The sequence below is a fragment of the Hemicordylus capensis genome, chromosome 4, assembly GCF_027244095.1.
Source record: "Hemicordylus capensis ecotype Gifberg chromosome 4, rHemCap1.1.pri, whole genome shotgun sequence".
NCBI lineage: Eukaryota > Metazoa > Chordata > Lepidosauria > Squamata > Cordylidae > Hemicordylus > Hemicordylus capensis.
In genome coordinates this window covers 7,473,091-7,489,685 of record NC_069660.1, presented here as the reverse complement: position 1 = coordinate 7,489,685, position 16,595 = coordinate 7,473,091, and the positions used below count along the sequence as shown (strand labels likewise).

Below are 16,595 nucleotides of genomic sequence, written 5' to 3'. Positions count from 1 at the left end.
TGATTCGCTTTCTGCTAAGTGCTTCACAATACTAACTTGCCTAGGAGCCAGGTCTCCAGAGTTCTCCAGGGTCTGGTGAAATTTCACTTTGAAATCTTCAAAGGAGAGTGAGTCTAGTTCGGATTCTAACATCTCCCAAAGGCCATGCTCGTATTTAGCCATGCAGGCCGCATAATTTGCCACCTTAATAGACAGACACGAGGTTGAACACACCTTTCGCCCCAGCAAGTCCAGCTTTCTACCTTCCTTGTCAGGAGGGACCGTATATCTTTTTCCAGTCTTAGAAGCTGTGGCACAATCTATCACAAGGGAGTTGGGTGCTGGGTGTTTCAACAGGTAATCATTTTCTTTATCTTGAACTCTATAAAGGTTTTCCAATTTCTTTGAGGTTGGGGTGGAGGTATGTAGCACCTCCCAGGCACATTTGGCTGCCCTAGTGATAACAGGTAACATTGGCAAAGCCACTGGGGCTGTGGACTGTGACTTCAACATAAAATTGTATACTGGATCGTCAATGGTGGCCAATTGAGAACGGATATCCAAGCCCAGAGCATCAGCCATAGCACAAATTTGTTTGTGATAGGCTTTAAGTTCATTATTCGGGGAGACATAAATCACGGGAGCTACATCAGTAGGCAGCTCCACAACTGAAGTAGCATCCTCTGAATCGGATTCAAAATCAGAGGATCCGTAATGCTTGGAAGGAGAATCAGGTGGTGGGCGATCCTCCTCAGCTAGGCGAGAGGTTTGCGTAGCAGATGAAGACATAGGGGCTTGGGCCGATGTCTGTGTGGACTCTGTGTGAAAGAGGACTGCTAGGGTCTGAGAAGCCCGCTCAACAGTGGATGGAGAAAAGGTATGGGGGGCTACTGACTTGGGGGTAGGACGGGCCAGTGTCAAAGGCCTCCCAGGTCTATTATTCTCATCCCCATATGGACCAGCAGGAGATGAGGTGCCAAGGGCAGGATGTCTGTATCCACAGGAATGCCAAGGAGTCGATGGGCATAAATGGCTGGGTGGTATAGAAGCTGGACGAAGAGGTGGTTCTAAGTCCGTCAGTGGGAAACCGGTGAATGTCGAGTGGGTACTCGATGTGGAGTCTAGGAGTGAAAGGAGAGATCGAGTCACTGCCGGAAGAGATTCCTCGGCGTCAACATCGATGATTTGAAAAGCTGGCAGAGGTGCTCGGCATCGAGGGGTGACCTGCGTAGAAGCCGAGAGGACCGGAGTATGCAGTGCTGAAAGTAAATGAACAGCAGCCTGTGGCGTCGATGGAGAGGCTAAGGAAGCCAAAGGTGTTGGGGCGGGAGAAAGAGCTCTCGCTGTAGGCATCATAGAGTGTGTGGGCGATGAGCAATGGATACCCAAGCGTGGCTTGGTATTGAATGTTACCGGCGTCGAACAATGCACCGTATCCATAGGTCTCTCGGAGTCGAGTTCTACGAGTGTCGATAAAGCCGGCTGCAGTATCAGGGGTTCCTCGGCATCGAGGATTATCAGTGTCGACAGAGCAGCTATCAGTTCGGCACCCAACGTCGACATCGAAGCAACTACCCGCTCGACATCAAATGTCGATACTGAAGCGGAACCCTTCGCAGCCGAAGGTGCAGAAAGTGAGGAAGGATTGGTTGATGTCAACAGTTGCGCTGAAGAAGGGGACGGTGTACGATCCCAAGGTCCTTCCCGATCCTTTCTACGTTTCCCATCATGTGGAGAAGAGTGGTCTTGATCTCGTCGTTTAGACGCCTTATCGCGTTCCACTGAATGGTGTGGCAACTTCGAAGAAGACGCAGAAGATGAGGACGAGGAAGGCTTAGAGTGTGAGGGTGTCAATGTCGAAGACCTCTCCGATGTCGAGCGTTTCCTTGAAGTTGAATGTCTCTTCGACGTTGAAAATTCTTTGGTCGAGTTGGTAGCGGAGGTTATCTGGCCGCCCGATGTTGAAGAGGATTTCGTTCTCTTTTGCGCAGGTGTGGAGTGCGCAGTCGACGTCGAGGGGCGCGGAATGCCCGGAGTCAAAGGGCTCAAAACCTCATCATAAATTGCCGCCCAAAGGCGGAGCGCCCGATTCTTTCGAGCCCATTTTGAAAAGGACAGACATATTTTACATGAGGAGACATTATGCTCCTCTCCGAGGCACAACAGGCAGAGGTCGTGGAGGTCCTTTGAAGGCAATTTCGCCCTACAGCCTTTGCACCATTTAAAAGACTTTTTTTCGTCAGCCATAATCACAGTCTAAGCCGTTCTGTGGTCAGTTCGCCAGAAGTCACCAAATCCAGTCCGAGTTCAAGCCAGAGAACTGTCGTCAGCCATTCCGCATCAAGATCCAACGAAGTCTGATAGCCAGTCTGGGTCAAAAATTTTAAGATGGATGAATGAAAGAAGAGAGGAACTTATATGACAAAGAGGCGTAGACCGGAGGTCCAAGTTGCAAGGCAGTCAGAAAAGAACTGAGGGACTTCGCGCCTCAGCCACGCCTTATATAGCATGCTCCAGCGTGGGGGCGTGGCTTGGGCGCTTCGACAAGCTCAGGCATAGCTACCGTGCGGCTCCTGCGCAGGCGCAGAACCCATTCTTATGGGCATCAACGGATCTCGAACCAGATCTCAAATTGGTAAGTCATATGCTCCCTAAATTAATGTAATAAATCAAGGAAGGAAGGAGAGAGAGAAAAAGAGAGAGGGAGAGAATGAATATAGCTAGCCAGCTACTTTATTAGAATTGCATGCAAGGCAGGTTAGTTCCAAATCATTCATACTTCCGAGGTCTTTCCAAGCAATCATATCACATGACTCTTTGATCCTGTTTTAGTCCAAAGAGACAGGGGTGCGGGGAGCTAGGTATTGCCTGTGCTCAAGCTTCATTTCAAAACACAATTTTTCCAGTCTATGTTCAGGCTCTGTACAATTGGAATTGGGAGTACTTTCCTTAGGTAGGAGTCAAGTGGGGTGGTGGTGATGGTTTGAGGTAGCCTAGGAAGGGGGTCTCTGATAAAAAGGATGGTTTTCTTTATAAAGAAAAACAGCGGGGGAAACCTCTTCATCAGTGATCGTACACTACAATAGTTTAGTACTTCTATTGCAGCTTGATCCTGGGAATATGTCTGACAAGTCATCACAGACACCTGCTGATCCATCTAGGTGACTTTACTCATTCATTATGCCTGACAACTACCAGCAAACTTTGTTTATGGAACAAGAAATGGAACAGGGGGTGCTTAAGAGCCAATACAAACATTAAAGCCTCACTTGGAGTCTGGGGGTGGGGTGAGGGGAATCTACATGATGGTGCATCCGACAGGAAGTAACATTTGATAACCACTTACCATGTGGATGACCCCAATCTGACAGAGATATGAATGGTCAGCCAATTCCAGTCCTTACGGCCCTTGTGTTAGGCAGGGCTGTATCACTTTGGCCCTCTTGCAGATGCTAGACTACAGCACCCATCATACCTTTTGGCCACCGTGGCTGGGGATGATGGGAGTTATAGTCCATCAATAGCTTCAAGGCCAAAGTTGTACAACCCTATGTTAGAGACACAGTGGTAACACACTGTGAATGTTCTAAACTCCTCTCAGCTTGTCAGTGCACACCCACACCCACACACAACACATACACACATGTGGACAAATGTGTTGGTATACCTCCACGAAAAAAGAAGAACCCACAATTGTCTCTGAAATAACTTGAAACTGACAAAAGTAATTAACACCCATCATTGTTTATTCCGCATTTAACAAAAATCAGACTTTGCTTTAGTGTTTTGCTGCAACAGAATATTTCAAATAATAACACAAATGAAAATGGCATGGACAAAAATGATGGGACCCTTAACCTAATATTTTGTTGCACAACCTTTAGAGGCAATCACTGCAAACAAGCAATTCCTGTAGCTCTCAATGAGACTTCTGCACCTGTCAACAAGTAGTTTGGCCCACTCTTCCTGAGCAAACTGCTCCAGCTGTATCAGGTTTGAAGGATGCCTTCTCCAGACTGCATGTTTCAGTTCTTTCCATAGATGTTCAATAGGATTCAAATCAGGGCTCATAGAAGCCCACTTCAGAATAGTCCAATGTTTTGCCCTTAGCCATTCTTGGGTGCTTTTAACTGTGTGTTTTGGGTCATTATCCTGTTGGAGGATCCATGACCTACGACTGAGACAGAGCTTTCTGACACTGGGCAGTACGTTTCGCTTCAGAATGTCTTCATAGTCTTGAGATTTCATTGTTCCCTGCACAGATTCAAGGCACCCCGTGCCAGACATAGCAAAGCAGCCCCAAAACATAACCGAGCCTCCTCCATGTTTCACAGTAGGTATGGTGTTCTTTTCTTTGAAAGCTTCATTTTTTCATCTGTGGACATAGAGCTGATGCGACTTGCCAAAAAGCTCCAGTTTTGTCTCATCTGTCCAAAGGACATTCTCCCAGAAGCATTGTGGCTTGTCAATATGCATTTTAGCAAATTCCAGTCTGACTTTTTAATGTTTTTTCTTTCAACAGTGGAGTCCTCCTGGGTCTTCTTCCATTGAGCCCACTGTCATTTCAAAAAGCGATGGATGGTGCGATCAGACACTGATGGACCTTGACCTTGGAGTTCAGCTTGTATCTCTTTGGAAATTGTCCTTGGCTTTTTGTCTACCATTCTCACTATCCTTCTGCCCATTCTGGGGTCAATTTTCCTCTTGTAGCCGGGTCCAGGGAGGTTGGCTACAGTCCCATGAACCTTGAGCTTCTTAATCATATTTGCAACTGTTGTCACAGAAACATCAAACTGCTTGGGAATGGTCTCATAGCCTTTGCAATTAACATGCTTGTCTATAATCTTCTTTCTGATCTCCTCAGACAACTCTCTCCTTTGCTTTCTGTGGTCCATGTTCATTGTGGGACACATGATGATACCAAACAGCAGAGTGACTACTTTTCTCCATTTAAATAGGCTGAATGACTGATTGCACAATTGGAGACATGTGTGGTACTAATGAAAGAAAACTGCTAATTTGAAAAATCACTCTAATCCAGTTATTTATAATCTTTTCTAGGGGTACCAACAAAAGTGTCCAGGACACTTAGAATATCTTTGTAAAATAAGCAATACTTTATCTCTTTTCACACTTGCTTTGCTTTACTCAATGACATATCAAAGGCATGCACGTATATATACATGGGACAATTGCTTTTCATTTAATCACTTTTCAGGAGGTTTAAGACACTTTTTCAATGAACTGTAAGGGTACCAACAAATTTGTCCACGTGTGTATCTATTTCCTGTCAATGCACTCTTAGACATAAAGGTGACTGTGGAAGCTTTAGAGTTTGAAGAACAAAATTTCCATTGGGGGTTGTTCTTTATTTGCAGTAAAAGGTTAGATTGCATCAACTCAGAGCACCTTCCTACATCCATCTGCACCTCTCCAATTCACTTTACGTGGCACTGAACCACAAATATCCCAGTGCAGTTTCTAAACTGAAAATCGCAAGCCAGAATATTGGAATTGCCACGTCAATGTATACAAGAAAATGGCAATCAAAGCATTTTTAAGGGCAGAGAATACCCAAGTGCCCAATGAATCCATCAGGCAAACATCTTTCTCTCTGTATTACATGAACTTACACACACACAGCCCTCTGGAACACCTGGCCTATCACAACTTCAGACTTGCACAGGCTGAGCATAGGAATTTTGAACCATCCCATTTCCTACCCTGCCTCACATTTACATAATTCATGTATCATGCACATATCACAAGAGCCCTATGAAGGACTTATTTGACATATTGACAGTGTTTGCAATCCTCTCTCAATAGATATTTTGGTCTTTGGAAATTACAAAAAAGGAAGCTACAGATGTTTACCTGGATTATGTCTGCAATTTTATGCAACCCAGCAGTGTTGGTAAATATCCCAGTACCTAGCAGGGGAGAAAGCAGAGTATTAGAACATTTTACAGGTATCAAAACATCTCTTCTCTCTTTCTCTAAACTGAGAAGGCATATGCACATGGGCCCACAATGCAAATACATTCAATAAATTCTACAGTATGTTTATCTTTCACCATTCTGTATAAAATGGAGCAGAAAATCACATCAGTTATTAAACAAGTTCTAAGAAAACAAATGAAGCCTACTTTCTGCTTCTTCTACATCAAAGTCATGTTAAGGATTTAGAATGAAATCCATCTGATGGCACTTGATTACTCTTCTTGGAAACCAGGCTTGTTTGTCCACTGTTTTTTTAATATCATTTTAAAGGGAAGGTGCTTATAGCATGCATGGCCACCTAGGAACATAGGAAGTTGCCATATACAAAGTCAGACCATTGCTCCATCTAACTCAGTATTGTCTAGACAGACTGGCAGCGGCTTCTCAAAGGTTACAGGCAGGAGTCTCTCTCAGTCCTATCTTGGAGATGCCAGGGAGAGAAACTGGAACCTTCTGCATGCAAGCACGAAGGTGCTCTTCCCAGAGCAGCCCCATCCCCTAAGGGGAATATCTTAGAGTGCTCACACATGTGCTCTCCCATTCAAATGCAAACCAGGGTGTGCCCTGCATAACAAAGGGGACAATTGATGCTTGCTATCTCCATTTATACCTATTCTCTGATTCCTGTCCTTCAACCAGTTAGCAATCCACACATGTACTTGTCCCCTTATCCCATGACTGCTAGGTTTTCTCAAGAGGCTTTGATGAGGAACTTTGTCGAAAGCTTTTTGGAAATCCAGGTATACTATGTCAACCGGATCACATTTACCCACATACCTATTCACACTCTCAAAGAACTAAAAAAGTTTGGTGAGGCAAGATTTACTTTTGCAGAAGCCATGCTGGTTCTCCCCCAGCAGGGCTGGTTCTTCTATGTGCTTTACAACTTAATACTTGAGAATGCTTTCCACCCATTTGCCCAGAACAGACATTAAAGCTAACCGGCTTTTGGCCGGCAAGTGGGCCACAGAGGAAGGCGCCACCCTCTCTGCCACCTACCCACCGCCATCGTCTCCCCCTTCCATCCCTGCCACTTCCCCCACCCCCTGCAGGCCATTTTCTTCCCTTCCGCCCATACCCATGGCTATCCGGCACCTTTCCGAACTCTCGTGAGAGCTGCCACACATGGGATTAGCCATGGGTACATCTTAGAGAATTAAATATATAGATCGAAGATACCTACAATCAGGCTCTGTAGAGGAGGACTGGAAAGTAGCATATGTAACACCGATTTTAAAAAAAGGATCCGGGGCAATCCGGGAAATCACAGACCGGTTAGCTTATCGTCCGGTCCAGGCAAATTGATGGAAAGCATCCTCAAGGATAAAATTGTAAAGCACATAGAAGAACAGGCCCTGCTGGGAGTGAATCAGCATGGCTTCTGGAAAGGGAAATCTTGCCTCACAAAACTTTTGGAATTCTTTGAGAGTCTCAACAAGTGTGTGCATCAAAGTGATCCAGTTGACATAATATACTGGGACTTCCAAAAAGCTTTCAACAAATTCCCTCATCAAAGACTCCTGAGAAAACTTAGCAGTCACGGGATAAAGGGACAAGTACATGTGTGGATTGCTAACTGGTTGAAGGACAGGAAACAGAGGATAGGGATAAATGGAGAGTTTTCACAATGGAGGGAAGTAAGAAGTGGGGTCCCCCAGGGATCTGTACTGGGACCGGTGCTTTTTAATTGATTCATAAATGATCTAGAAGAAGGGGTAAGCAGAGAGGTGGCCAAATTTACAGATGATACCGAACTCTTTCAGATAGTGAAATCCAAAATTGATTGTGAAGAGCTCCAAAAGGATCTCTCCAAACTGGGGGAGTGGGCAACTAACTGGCAAATGCAGTTCAATGTTGGCAAGTGTAAAGTGATGCACATTGGGACAAAAAACCCAACCAAGTATACGCTGATGGGATCTGAGCTGTTGGTGACTGACCAGGAGAGGGATCTTGGGGTTGTGGTGGACAGTTTGTTGAAAGTGTTGACTCAATGTGTGGCAGTTGTGAAAAGGGCCAATTCCATGCTAAGAATCATTAGGAAGGGGATTGAAAATAAAACGGCTAACATTATAATGCCCTTATACAAAACTATGGTGCGGCCACACTTGGAGTACTGCATATAATTCTGGTCACAACATCTAAAAAAAGACATTGTAGAACTGGAAAAGGTACAGAAGTGGGCAACCAAGATGATCAGGGGCCTAGAGCACCTTTCTTACGAGGCAGGACTACAACACCTGGGGCTATTTAGTTTAGAAAAAAGACGACTGCGGGGAGACATGATAGAGGTCTATAAAATCATGCATGGTGTGGAGAAAGTGGATAGAGAAAAATTCTTCTCCTTCTCACACAACACTAGAACCAGGGGTCATCCCATAAAATTGATTGCCAGGAAATTTAGGACCAGCAAATGGAAGTATTGTTTCACACAACGCATAATGAGCTTGTGGAATTCTCTGCCACAAGGTGTGGTGACAGCCAACAATCTGGATGGCTTGAAGAGGGGTTTGGATAACTTCATGGAGGAGCGATCTATCAACGGCTACTAGTCAGAGGACTAGAGGCCACGTCCAGCCTTAAAGGCAGGATGCCTCGGAGCACCAGTTGCAGGGGAGTAACAGCAGGAGAGAGAGCATGCCCTCAACTCCTGCCTGTAGGCTTCCAGCGGCATCTGGTGAGCCACTGTGCTAAACAGGATGCTGGACTAGATGGGCCTTGAGCCTGATCCAGCAGGGCTGTTCTTATATTCTTATTTTAGGGATAAACCACACTCCTTCCCTAATGGTGGCAAGAGGTTCTTGGGTGCACATGCCTCAAGGGTGTGGCCCTTCAGACCAAAACACCATCTCCTGGATTGGTAGAACACCCACTAACAGCACCTCTGTCTTGTTTGGACTGAGTTTCAGCTTGTTCACATAGAGCTGGCAAGTATCAGCTCAGGGTTCCCACTGCCTCCCTAGATCAGATGAAGAAGTGAGATAGAGTTGGATGTCATCAGTGCATTGATAAATCCGCAGTTCAAATCTCCAGGCAATTTTACTCAGTGGTTTTGTACAGATGCTGAACCGCATGGGGGACACAACAAAGCCATCCAGAAACCTCAATCAGGATGCCACCATGTGCTCGAGCACCTTGCTCAAGAATGAGATGCTCAATACATGGCAATTGCTGCTAAGATCAGAGGGATCCAGTGAAAGCTTTTTCAGTAAAGAGTGACCCATGAAATAGAAGGAGCTTCCACTAGTGGTACCATGTTGATAGTCCGGATGTCATCCTATATTTTGTAAATATACACAGGTAGCTATACATACATCTATTATACAGCTCAGGCTATAGCCACCTTGAGAGCAGCTGATGCTGGCATAAAAGCAGTTATTTGCAGAGACAGCCATAACTGCTGACAACCAGACAGGTGGCACAGCAGTGGTGTTTCGTTTCCCCTCTGAGTCAGACTGTGAAGGTTGTAATCCTATGCAGATACATGAGTAAGCCCCACTGAACTCTTTGCTTTCAGGTATAAACATGCATTGGAATTTGCTTTCAGGTATAAACATGCATTGGACCTTAACCAAGGTTTTCTCACATGCTATCCAGTTCTTGGTTAAGGCATACATGCAAATGGTGAGGCTTCACCAACACAAACACAATACAGTACAAAATTGCATTTCAGCCAAAACTTTCAAAGCCTTTTTGTACGTCAATAAATGCCCTTTTCTCTGTATCAATATTTGAATTGCAAAGATGGGATCATCAAAATATAATAAAATGAAATCATTACTATGTCAGTTGGCTGAGCTTCCTACTTAATCATTCTCTCTCTACTATCCCATTCATCCCATTTCATTATTTCTCCCACTCCTGCATTCTTTCTAAATGATGATGTGCACACTTACGTCCTGCTAAATACTGTAGAATTTGTTCTAGAGACTCATGGATAGAAGCCCAGGTTTGGAAGGTGATCTGGGCCTTCGCAAACAGATCAAATATGTAGCTGTAAATTAAAAAACAAAAAAGAAGGACATCTAAGAACACATTGAGTCTATTACAACATCCTGATAGCTCATTGTCTTCTTTTCTCCATGGCGCAAAGTCCATGCTGGCATACTTCAATCAAAAAGCCCAGCGCCATACCATTTCTTGCCGTATTTGGGGCTCCCTGAACATATTCATAATGGTTGTAGATTTAGAAGAACTATGCTGATTCAGTGCAGTATCTGATTATGTAAATCTGATTGCTAAACTCTGAACAACCCTGAATCCAATTCTGTATCAACAAGGTGGTACAGCATGAGGAATACTGTGCAGGGCTTGCAAAAGTACTGAATGTAAGGAACAATCATTTAGTAACAAGTTACAAGTTTGCAGACTGCTTATTTTTAAGCCTTCATAAGTGTGTGGCCTAGGAAAAATCAAGTTGTTCATTTTATTTTGTTGCACTTTTATTTATCCCCTCCTCTGATGGGAAACATGGCCTTCCCACATTTTATCCTCACAACAAGCCTGTGAAGTAGGCTAGGCTAAGCAGTAGCGATTACCCAAGATCCTCTAGTGAGCATGATGCAAGGAGCAAAGACTTGAGGCTGGGTATCCCCCATCCACATCCAACACTCTGTCCTGCTGCTTTATTTATTTTATTTTATTTATTCAATTTCTATACCACCCTTCCAAATATGGCTCAGGGCGGTTTACATAGAGAAATAATAAATAAATAAGATGGATCCCTGTCCCCAAAGGGCTCGCAGTCTAAAGGAAACATGAGATAGACACCAGCAACAGTGACTGGAGGTACTGTACTGGGGGTGGATAGGGCTAGTTACGCTCCTCCTGATAAATAAAGAGAATTTTATTTGTTTGTTTGTTTGTTTGATTTCTATACCACCCTTCCAGAAATGGCTCAGGGCGGTTTACATTAAAAAACAACAACAAAACAATTAAAATCAATTCACAGTTAAAAACAGACTATAAAACACCATAAAACAATCAAAGTTAAAAATTCAAAACAGTTTAAAACCCCAGAAAACCAGGTTACAAGAAGTTAAAAACAATTACAAAAATTTAAAAACTCTGGAAGGTCAGGCCAAACAGATACGTCTTGAGGGTTCTCCTGAAGGCCAATAATGAATTCAAATTACAGATTTCTGCAGGGAGTGTATTCCACAGCCCAGGAGCAACTACAGAGAAGGCCTGCCTCTGTGACACCACCAGATGTACCAGTGGTAACTGGAGACGGACCTCCTCAGATGACCTTAATGTGCAGCGGGGATCATGCAGAAGAAGGCGCTCTCTAAGGTAACCTGGTATCACCATGTTAAAAGGTGCTTCTTTGCCAAGTTAGCAGGGGTTAGCTTTAGACCTTGGATTTTCAGTGTTCACAAATCACCTGCTTGTTTTTGTGAATCAGGCCCAAGATTCCCAAGACCCCACCCCGCCTATTTTGCACACACAAAACTGCAGAAGACAAGGAACACTGAAATTTTTATGAGTCTTAAAGACATACAAAAATGAAAAAGAAGGCCATCTTGTGACAGAGATACTGACTATTGGAACACACCTTCCATCCTTAGTGACTCCACTTCCAGTTGGTGGCAGCTCCACAGCATCAATAACAGTTTCCAGTTGAAGAAGAATCCCTTTAAGGCAAACAATAAAAGAAGAAAGGTTTAAAGACAGCCACCAGCATGGCTATTCCTGCAAGTGAAGGTTCACTTTTCTTGAAACTGGCCTTCTCTTGCCTCCTCAGATCAGGGGGGAGCACAGGCTCCCTTTCAGTCCCAGTGAAAGAGGTTCTTTCTAGGTGGCATGATCCCCAGCACATTCATATGGCACAGCTTTCATGCTGCCAAGCCTTTTGAACAGGGAAAGCAGCACAAACTGGGAAGCAAGCAGACATTTTTGTACAGCTGACAAGCTGGTCAGCATATTGAAAATTCCATCTCAGAAGAGAAAAAACAGTTTCTAGTTCTCATTGGTGAGGAGTACGTTAACTTACTATTTTTAAAGAACCAAAAACAAGGAAGCAAGTAACATGAAGCCTAAACTTGGAATGTTTCTCAGTTTATAGTAATTTGTTATTGAAGACTTTTTTCCAGGTCAGATGCAAAGTTTCTGAATTTGTGCATAGTACTTTAAGAAAAATAATTCTATGAGATAAGTAGAATCAAGACAATCAATGGTTTAGCATCTTCCATGATCATTAAAATGATATGCAAATTATATTAACTAAAAGCAATTAAAGTATGCAAAACAGCTGTAGCCGTCCAACTCAGGATTCATAAACATGATGTAACCTTCAGTACTCAGAAGCAATATTTTCTTTCACTGTGGATGCTTCACTCAAACAAACTTAGTAATCCATTTCTACAAGGCGTGTTTTCTTGCTTAAATGTATGAATGCTCCATCCTTTGGACTCTCTGGATAGAGTTCAAGGCATTCAGTCTTCCAGGTACAGGAACTGTCAACAATTTGCTTAATTTATTGAAGCAAAGCAGCACAAGCTAGACATTAGTAGGTAGCCGAGGTTCAAAATTAGGAACATTTGGGCAATAGATTAAGTCATCAGCTATATGACCCTTTTGGCTAAACTTGGGAGAATTGCTTCACTCACCATGAAGGCTTCTTCTTGCTGCTGCATCCAAGGACATCTCAGTGTGGGTTAAGCTTCTCCACATGGCTCGAAGGCAGGACTATGTAAATTAAGTTTAAGCCTTTAACAGTCAGGGGAGCATAGCACCACCCAGTTCTTTTAGGCCAAGAGGCAAAGAGTATCTCAAAGAAAAGCAATGATCAATAAACATAGAACAAGCGGAACCGCAAACCATGACAAAAAACCAAACCCTAGAGTGTCAGGAACAACTGGCGGACAATCTGAAAAAAATAACTCCCAAAGGTGCCCTAGATAAAAGGAGATGCAGGTGATGAAGGGAGGGTTGAGACATCCTTGGATGCAGCAGCAAGAAGAAGCCTTCACGATGAGTGAACCAATGCTCCATTCTCTGCTGCTGCAATCCAAGGACGTCTCAGTGTGGGGACATACCACAGCCCTCAGCCCCAAATAGAGAGCGAACACCCCTGCCTACCTACCTGGAGGGCTCCTTCTACATTCACCAGACTATATGAATTGGACTCTTTCACCTCTGCCCAAGTGACTTTTGGGAGGCAGGTTCTCCAGCAGAACACTGTAGCTTTGCATTGGCTGGAGTCACAAAAATGTCCACAGACAGACGGCCAGCCGAAGTGTGTTGAGATAAGGTGGATGGTATTTGGGTTCATCTCCCATTTTCCTGGGAGAAGTTCCTTCCAAATGAGCCAGTCTGCCACCACGTTCAAGTCTTCCCTGTATATGGTGGGCTGTCATGGATGTCACATGCTGCTAGACCCCCTGGAAATGAAGGACCGCTTCCACCTGCAGGGATCCCGACCTGGTCCCTACTGGTGATTCATGAGCGCCTTTACCGTGGTGTTGTCTGTGAGTATCAACATGTGGATCAACTGGAATGCCTAGAGTGCCATCAGGATAGCTCGGAGCTCCAGCCAGTTGATACAGTGTGACTTTTCGTCTTTTGACCACTTTCCTTGAGCTGATTCACGGAGGCAGTGGACACCCCACCCGTACTTGCTGGAGTCTGTGGCGATGATGATCCAGGGTGGATGTAGGAATTCCTTTCCCACCAAGAGGTATGGAATAGTCGTCCCCCAGTGCAAGGACTGAAGTGCCAGAGGTATCAGGGTGACCCATCTGCTGGATTTTACTGCAATCTCCAGATGGAATGGTAGAAGAAACCACTGCAGGGGCCTCAGATGAAAGCATGCCCGTGGCCACCAGCAGCCCCAAGATTCTGGAATGGCAGAGCAGCAGAAGGGATCTCTGTACTAGGGCTTGTCTCACTTCATTCTCCAGAGTGAGCCTGTACTCTGGGGGTATGAATAGTTTGACTCACTGCATGTCTATCAGAACGCCCAGATGGAGCAGTTGGAGAGATGGGTTGAGCTAGCTTTTCTCTCTGTTGATCAAGAAGCTATGGTCCTGGAGCACCTGAAGGGTGCTTTGTAGGTCCCTGTCTGCAGTGAAGGAGATTTTAGCAACTGTTCATGCAGATACGCAAATATCCTTACGCCCAGGAGGTGGAGATGCACTAGCACTGGTGACCAGATTACTGTAAATACGAGAGGTGCTAAGCCTCTTTAGGTCCATTGTGGTTACACAGTCGGGATGTTGGAGGGCCCCCACGATTGATCTTAGGGACTCCAAGTGGAATTTCCACTTTTTGTACGTAGCGGTTGAGAATTTTAAATCCAGCACCGCCCGTAGGGAGCCATCTTTTTCGGGGACCGTGAAAATGATGGAGTAGATGCCTGTACGCCATTGAACTCTTGGGACATGCTCTGTGGTCTCTATTGAATTGCCTCTGAGAGACACTCATGTTTTAAGGATAGGCGGGAGGTTGGGGTGGGCAGGAAATGTTGAGGAGGATTTGTTTCCCGCTCTTATGGAGTAGCCCACCTCGATGGAGATAAGTATCCAGCAGACAGAGGTGGTAAACTCCAGGTGTGTGGAGAGGTGACCACCCAAGAGCACACACCCCATGTCAGAATTGCTGCTTAGACTGGGGTTTGTGGGTTTGGGGGTTTTTTTTGTTTTTTTTTGGGGGGGGGGTTGAAGACTGCCCTGTTGCCGAAGCCCTGTCTGGAAGGCCTGGATCTTGTTCCAGGAGGAGCACTGTGACCTAAAACCTCGATCCCTACCACCAAGGAGGGACGAGGAAATGAAAAGAGGGCTGAAAACCCTCTTCCCCTGTGTGCACTCCAGTTTACATGTCGAAGAGGGCACAGCTTTCTTTTTATCTTTTGACTCTATGAGGATTTCCTTTTAAAACCTTATCCTCAAACAATTTTTCCTCATTCAAGGGTACTGCTGTGAGGCTGCTTTTGGAGGTAGTGTGAACCTGGCAATACTTCAACCATAAATTACAGTGGCCCACTACTGAAGCCATTGCTGCCCGTGATGCAAAGCAAATAGAGTCAAGAGTGGAAGCTGAGATAAAGGCCTGCACCTCAGGTAATTTTATGAATGTTTGCCTCATGTGAGTGGTACTAGAGTTTGGTTCTTGTATTAAGCCATCTAGCCAGATGAGGAGTGCCCTGGCTACCATGAAGGCGGCTGTGGAAGCTCTCATCCCTATGGCAGCCGAATCATGAGTGCACCACCTCATGGCCTCTTCCAGGTGTTTAGCAGTGGGGACTTTTAGCGTGGGTTCCCCATTCCAGAAGAGGACCAATCTCAAATCATCGTCACCACCAGAGCATCTGTTGGGGTGGGGGAAGGAATAGAATTTGTTAGCTATCGCTGAGTTCTTTCTACTGGAAGTGAGAAGTTTCCATTCCACCTTTGCTGCCTCCTCAAAAACAACAACTTTGGAATTAGAAGGGCCGTATCATTTGCCCTTGGGCTAGGAAACACCAGCACACTTTTACTTGGTGTCTGAGATTCTGGAGACGTGGGTGGATCAAGCCTCAAATTATGTATAGATTTATTCATCAGTGAGGCAAAGTCCAAATAGCAGAAAAGTCTATATAAAGCCTCTGAACCTTCTGGTTCTTGCCCATCAGACCACACCCCTTCTTCTCTGTCTGGGTGTTCAGGGTCTGGCACAACAGAGGGGTCCCCTGGACCCTCTGGGGAATCCTCCATTGGGATGGGCTCCTCATCCAAGGGGATAATAGGTCCCGGGGTAGATGGAGGCTTAGCCAGAGGGCTCTGAGAGGTCCCGCTGGGGGGTGGCAGCCGCTGGAACCCTGGGGGTGGGCCTTCTAGGGTCAGGTAAGTCAGGGCCCAAGAGTTCAGAAGAGAGTGCGTTCTTTTCCCTTTTGCTTAGATCTATACTTCCCCTTTTTAGATTTCTTAAAATGTATTTTTGCACTTTTTTCCTGTGCTTTCTTAGGGGCAGAGCTCCCTAAGGCAGAGAATGAAGCGCTTGAGGGAGAAGATGGTCCCCCTCTAGCCCGCTTTTTAATTGGTCCTAATGTTCAAATGAGTGTGCCAGCATATCTACAAAACAAGAATACTAACTAGGTGGCATATCTGTAGGCATCTGGTTTAAAGTCTGCTGAACTGGCTTAGGTTGGGAAATTTCAGACATCCTCCCACCCCCCCACCCAGGGCTTGCTAGGGCAGTGAGGGAAGCAGAAGATGATGGCACAGCATGGGCTGAGCTCACTGGATGGCTGCTTGCTCCTGCTACAGCATTCCTGTTACCACTGTCCTTGCTCCCAAGGAGACCTTTACAGCTGGGCCATGACCGGATCCTGCACCCTCCGGTGCGGCTGTAGCCCATTCATTGGCAGCCTGGTGCTCGTCTCTTGCTGTGCCCGACATGCCACTGGTGGAAGCAACGGCAGCTGGCAAGGAATCTGGGTTGTTCCCAGCAGCCGCGTGCTCCACAAGGCTCTGGAGAGTGGTGGAGGTGCCACTTCTGCTGCTGTGACTCAGGCTGCCTCAATGGTGGCAAGTGGAAGCAAGGCAGCTGCCTGGTTCACTCCTCCCAGCTCAGAATCTCCTTTTTTGCAGGCATATGTCCAAATTCACGGCCAGATGGTGTGGGGCTGGGGCTTTCGCACG

The 16,595-nt window shown here is 45.5% G+C and overlaps 1 protein-coding gene across 9 annotated transcripts in view; it reads right to left on the bottom strand.

Annotated features, from left to right (window-relative positions):
* Window positions 1-16,595, bottom strand: part of RTEL1 (regulator of telomere elongation helicase 1) — a 196,493-nt gene that overhangs the window by 142,039 nt on the left and 37,859 nt on the right. For all 9 annotated transcript variants that reach the window (XM_053244686.1, XM_053244691.1, XM_053244693.1 and 6 more), the window contains exons 12-14: window positions 11,531-11,609; window positions 9,873-9,970; window positions 5,854-5,909 (exon numbers count right to left, since the gene is read on the bottom strand). In XM_053244686.1, the coding sequence (XP_053100661.1) occupies window positions 5,854-5,909; window positions 9,873-9,970; window positions 11,531-11,609 (233 nt within the window). The remainder of the gene's footprint in view (window positions 1-5,853; window positions 5,910-9,872; window positions 9,971-11,530; window positions 11,610-16,595) is intronic.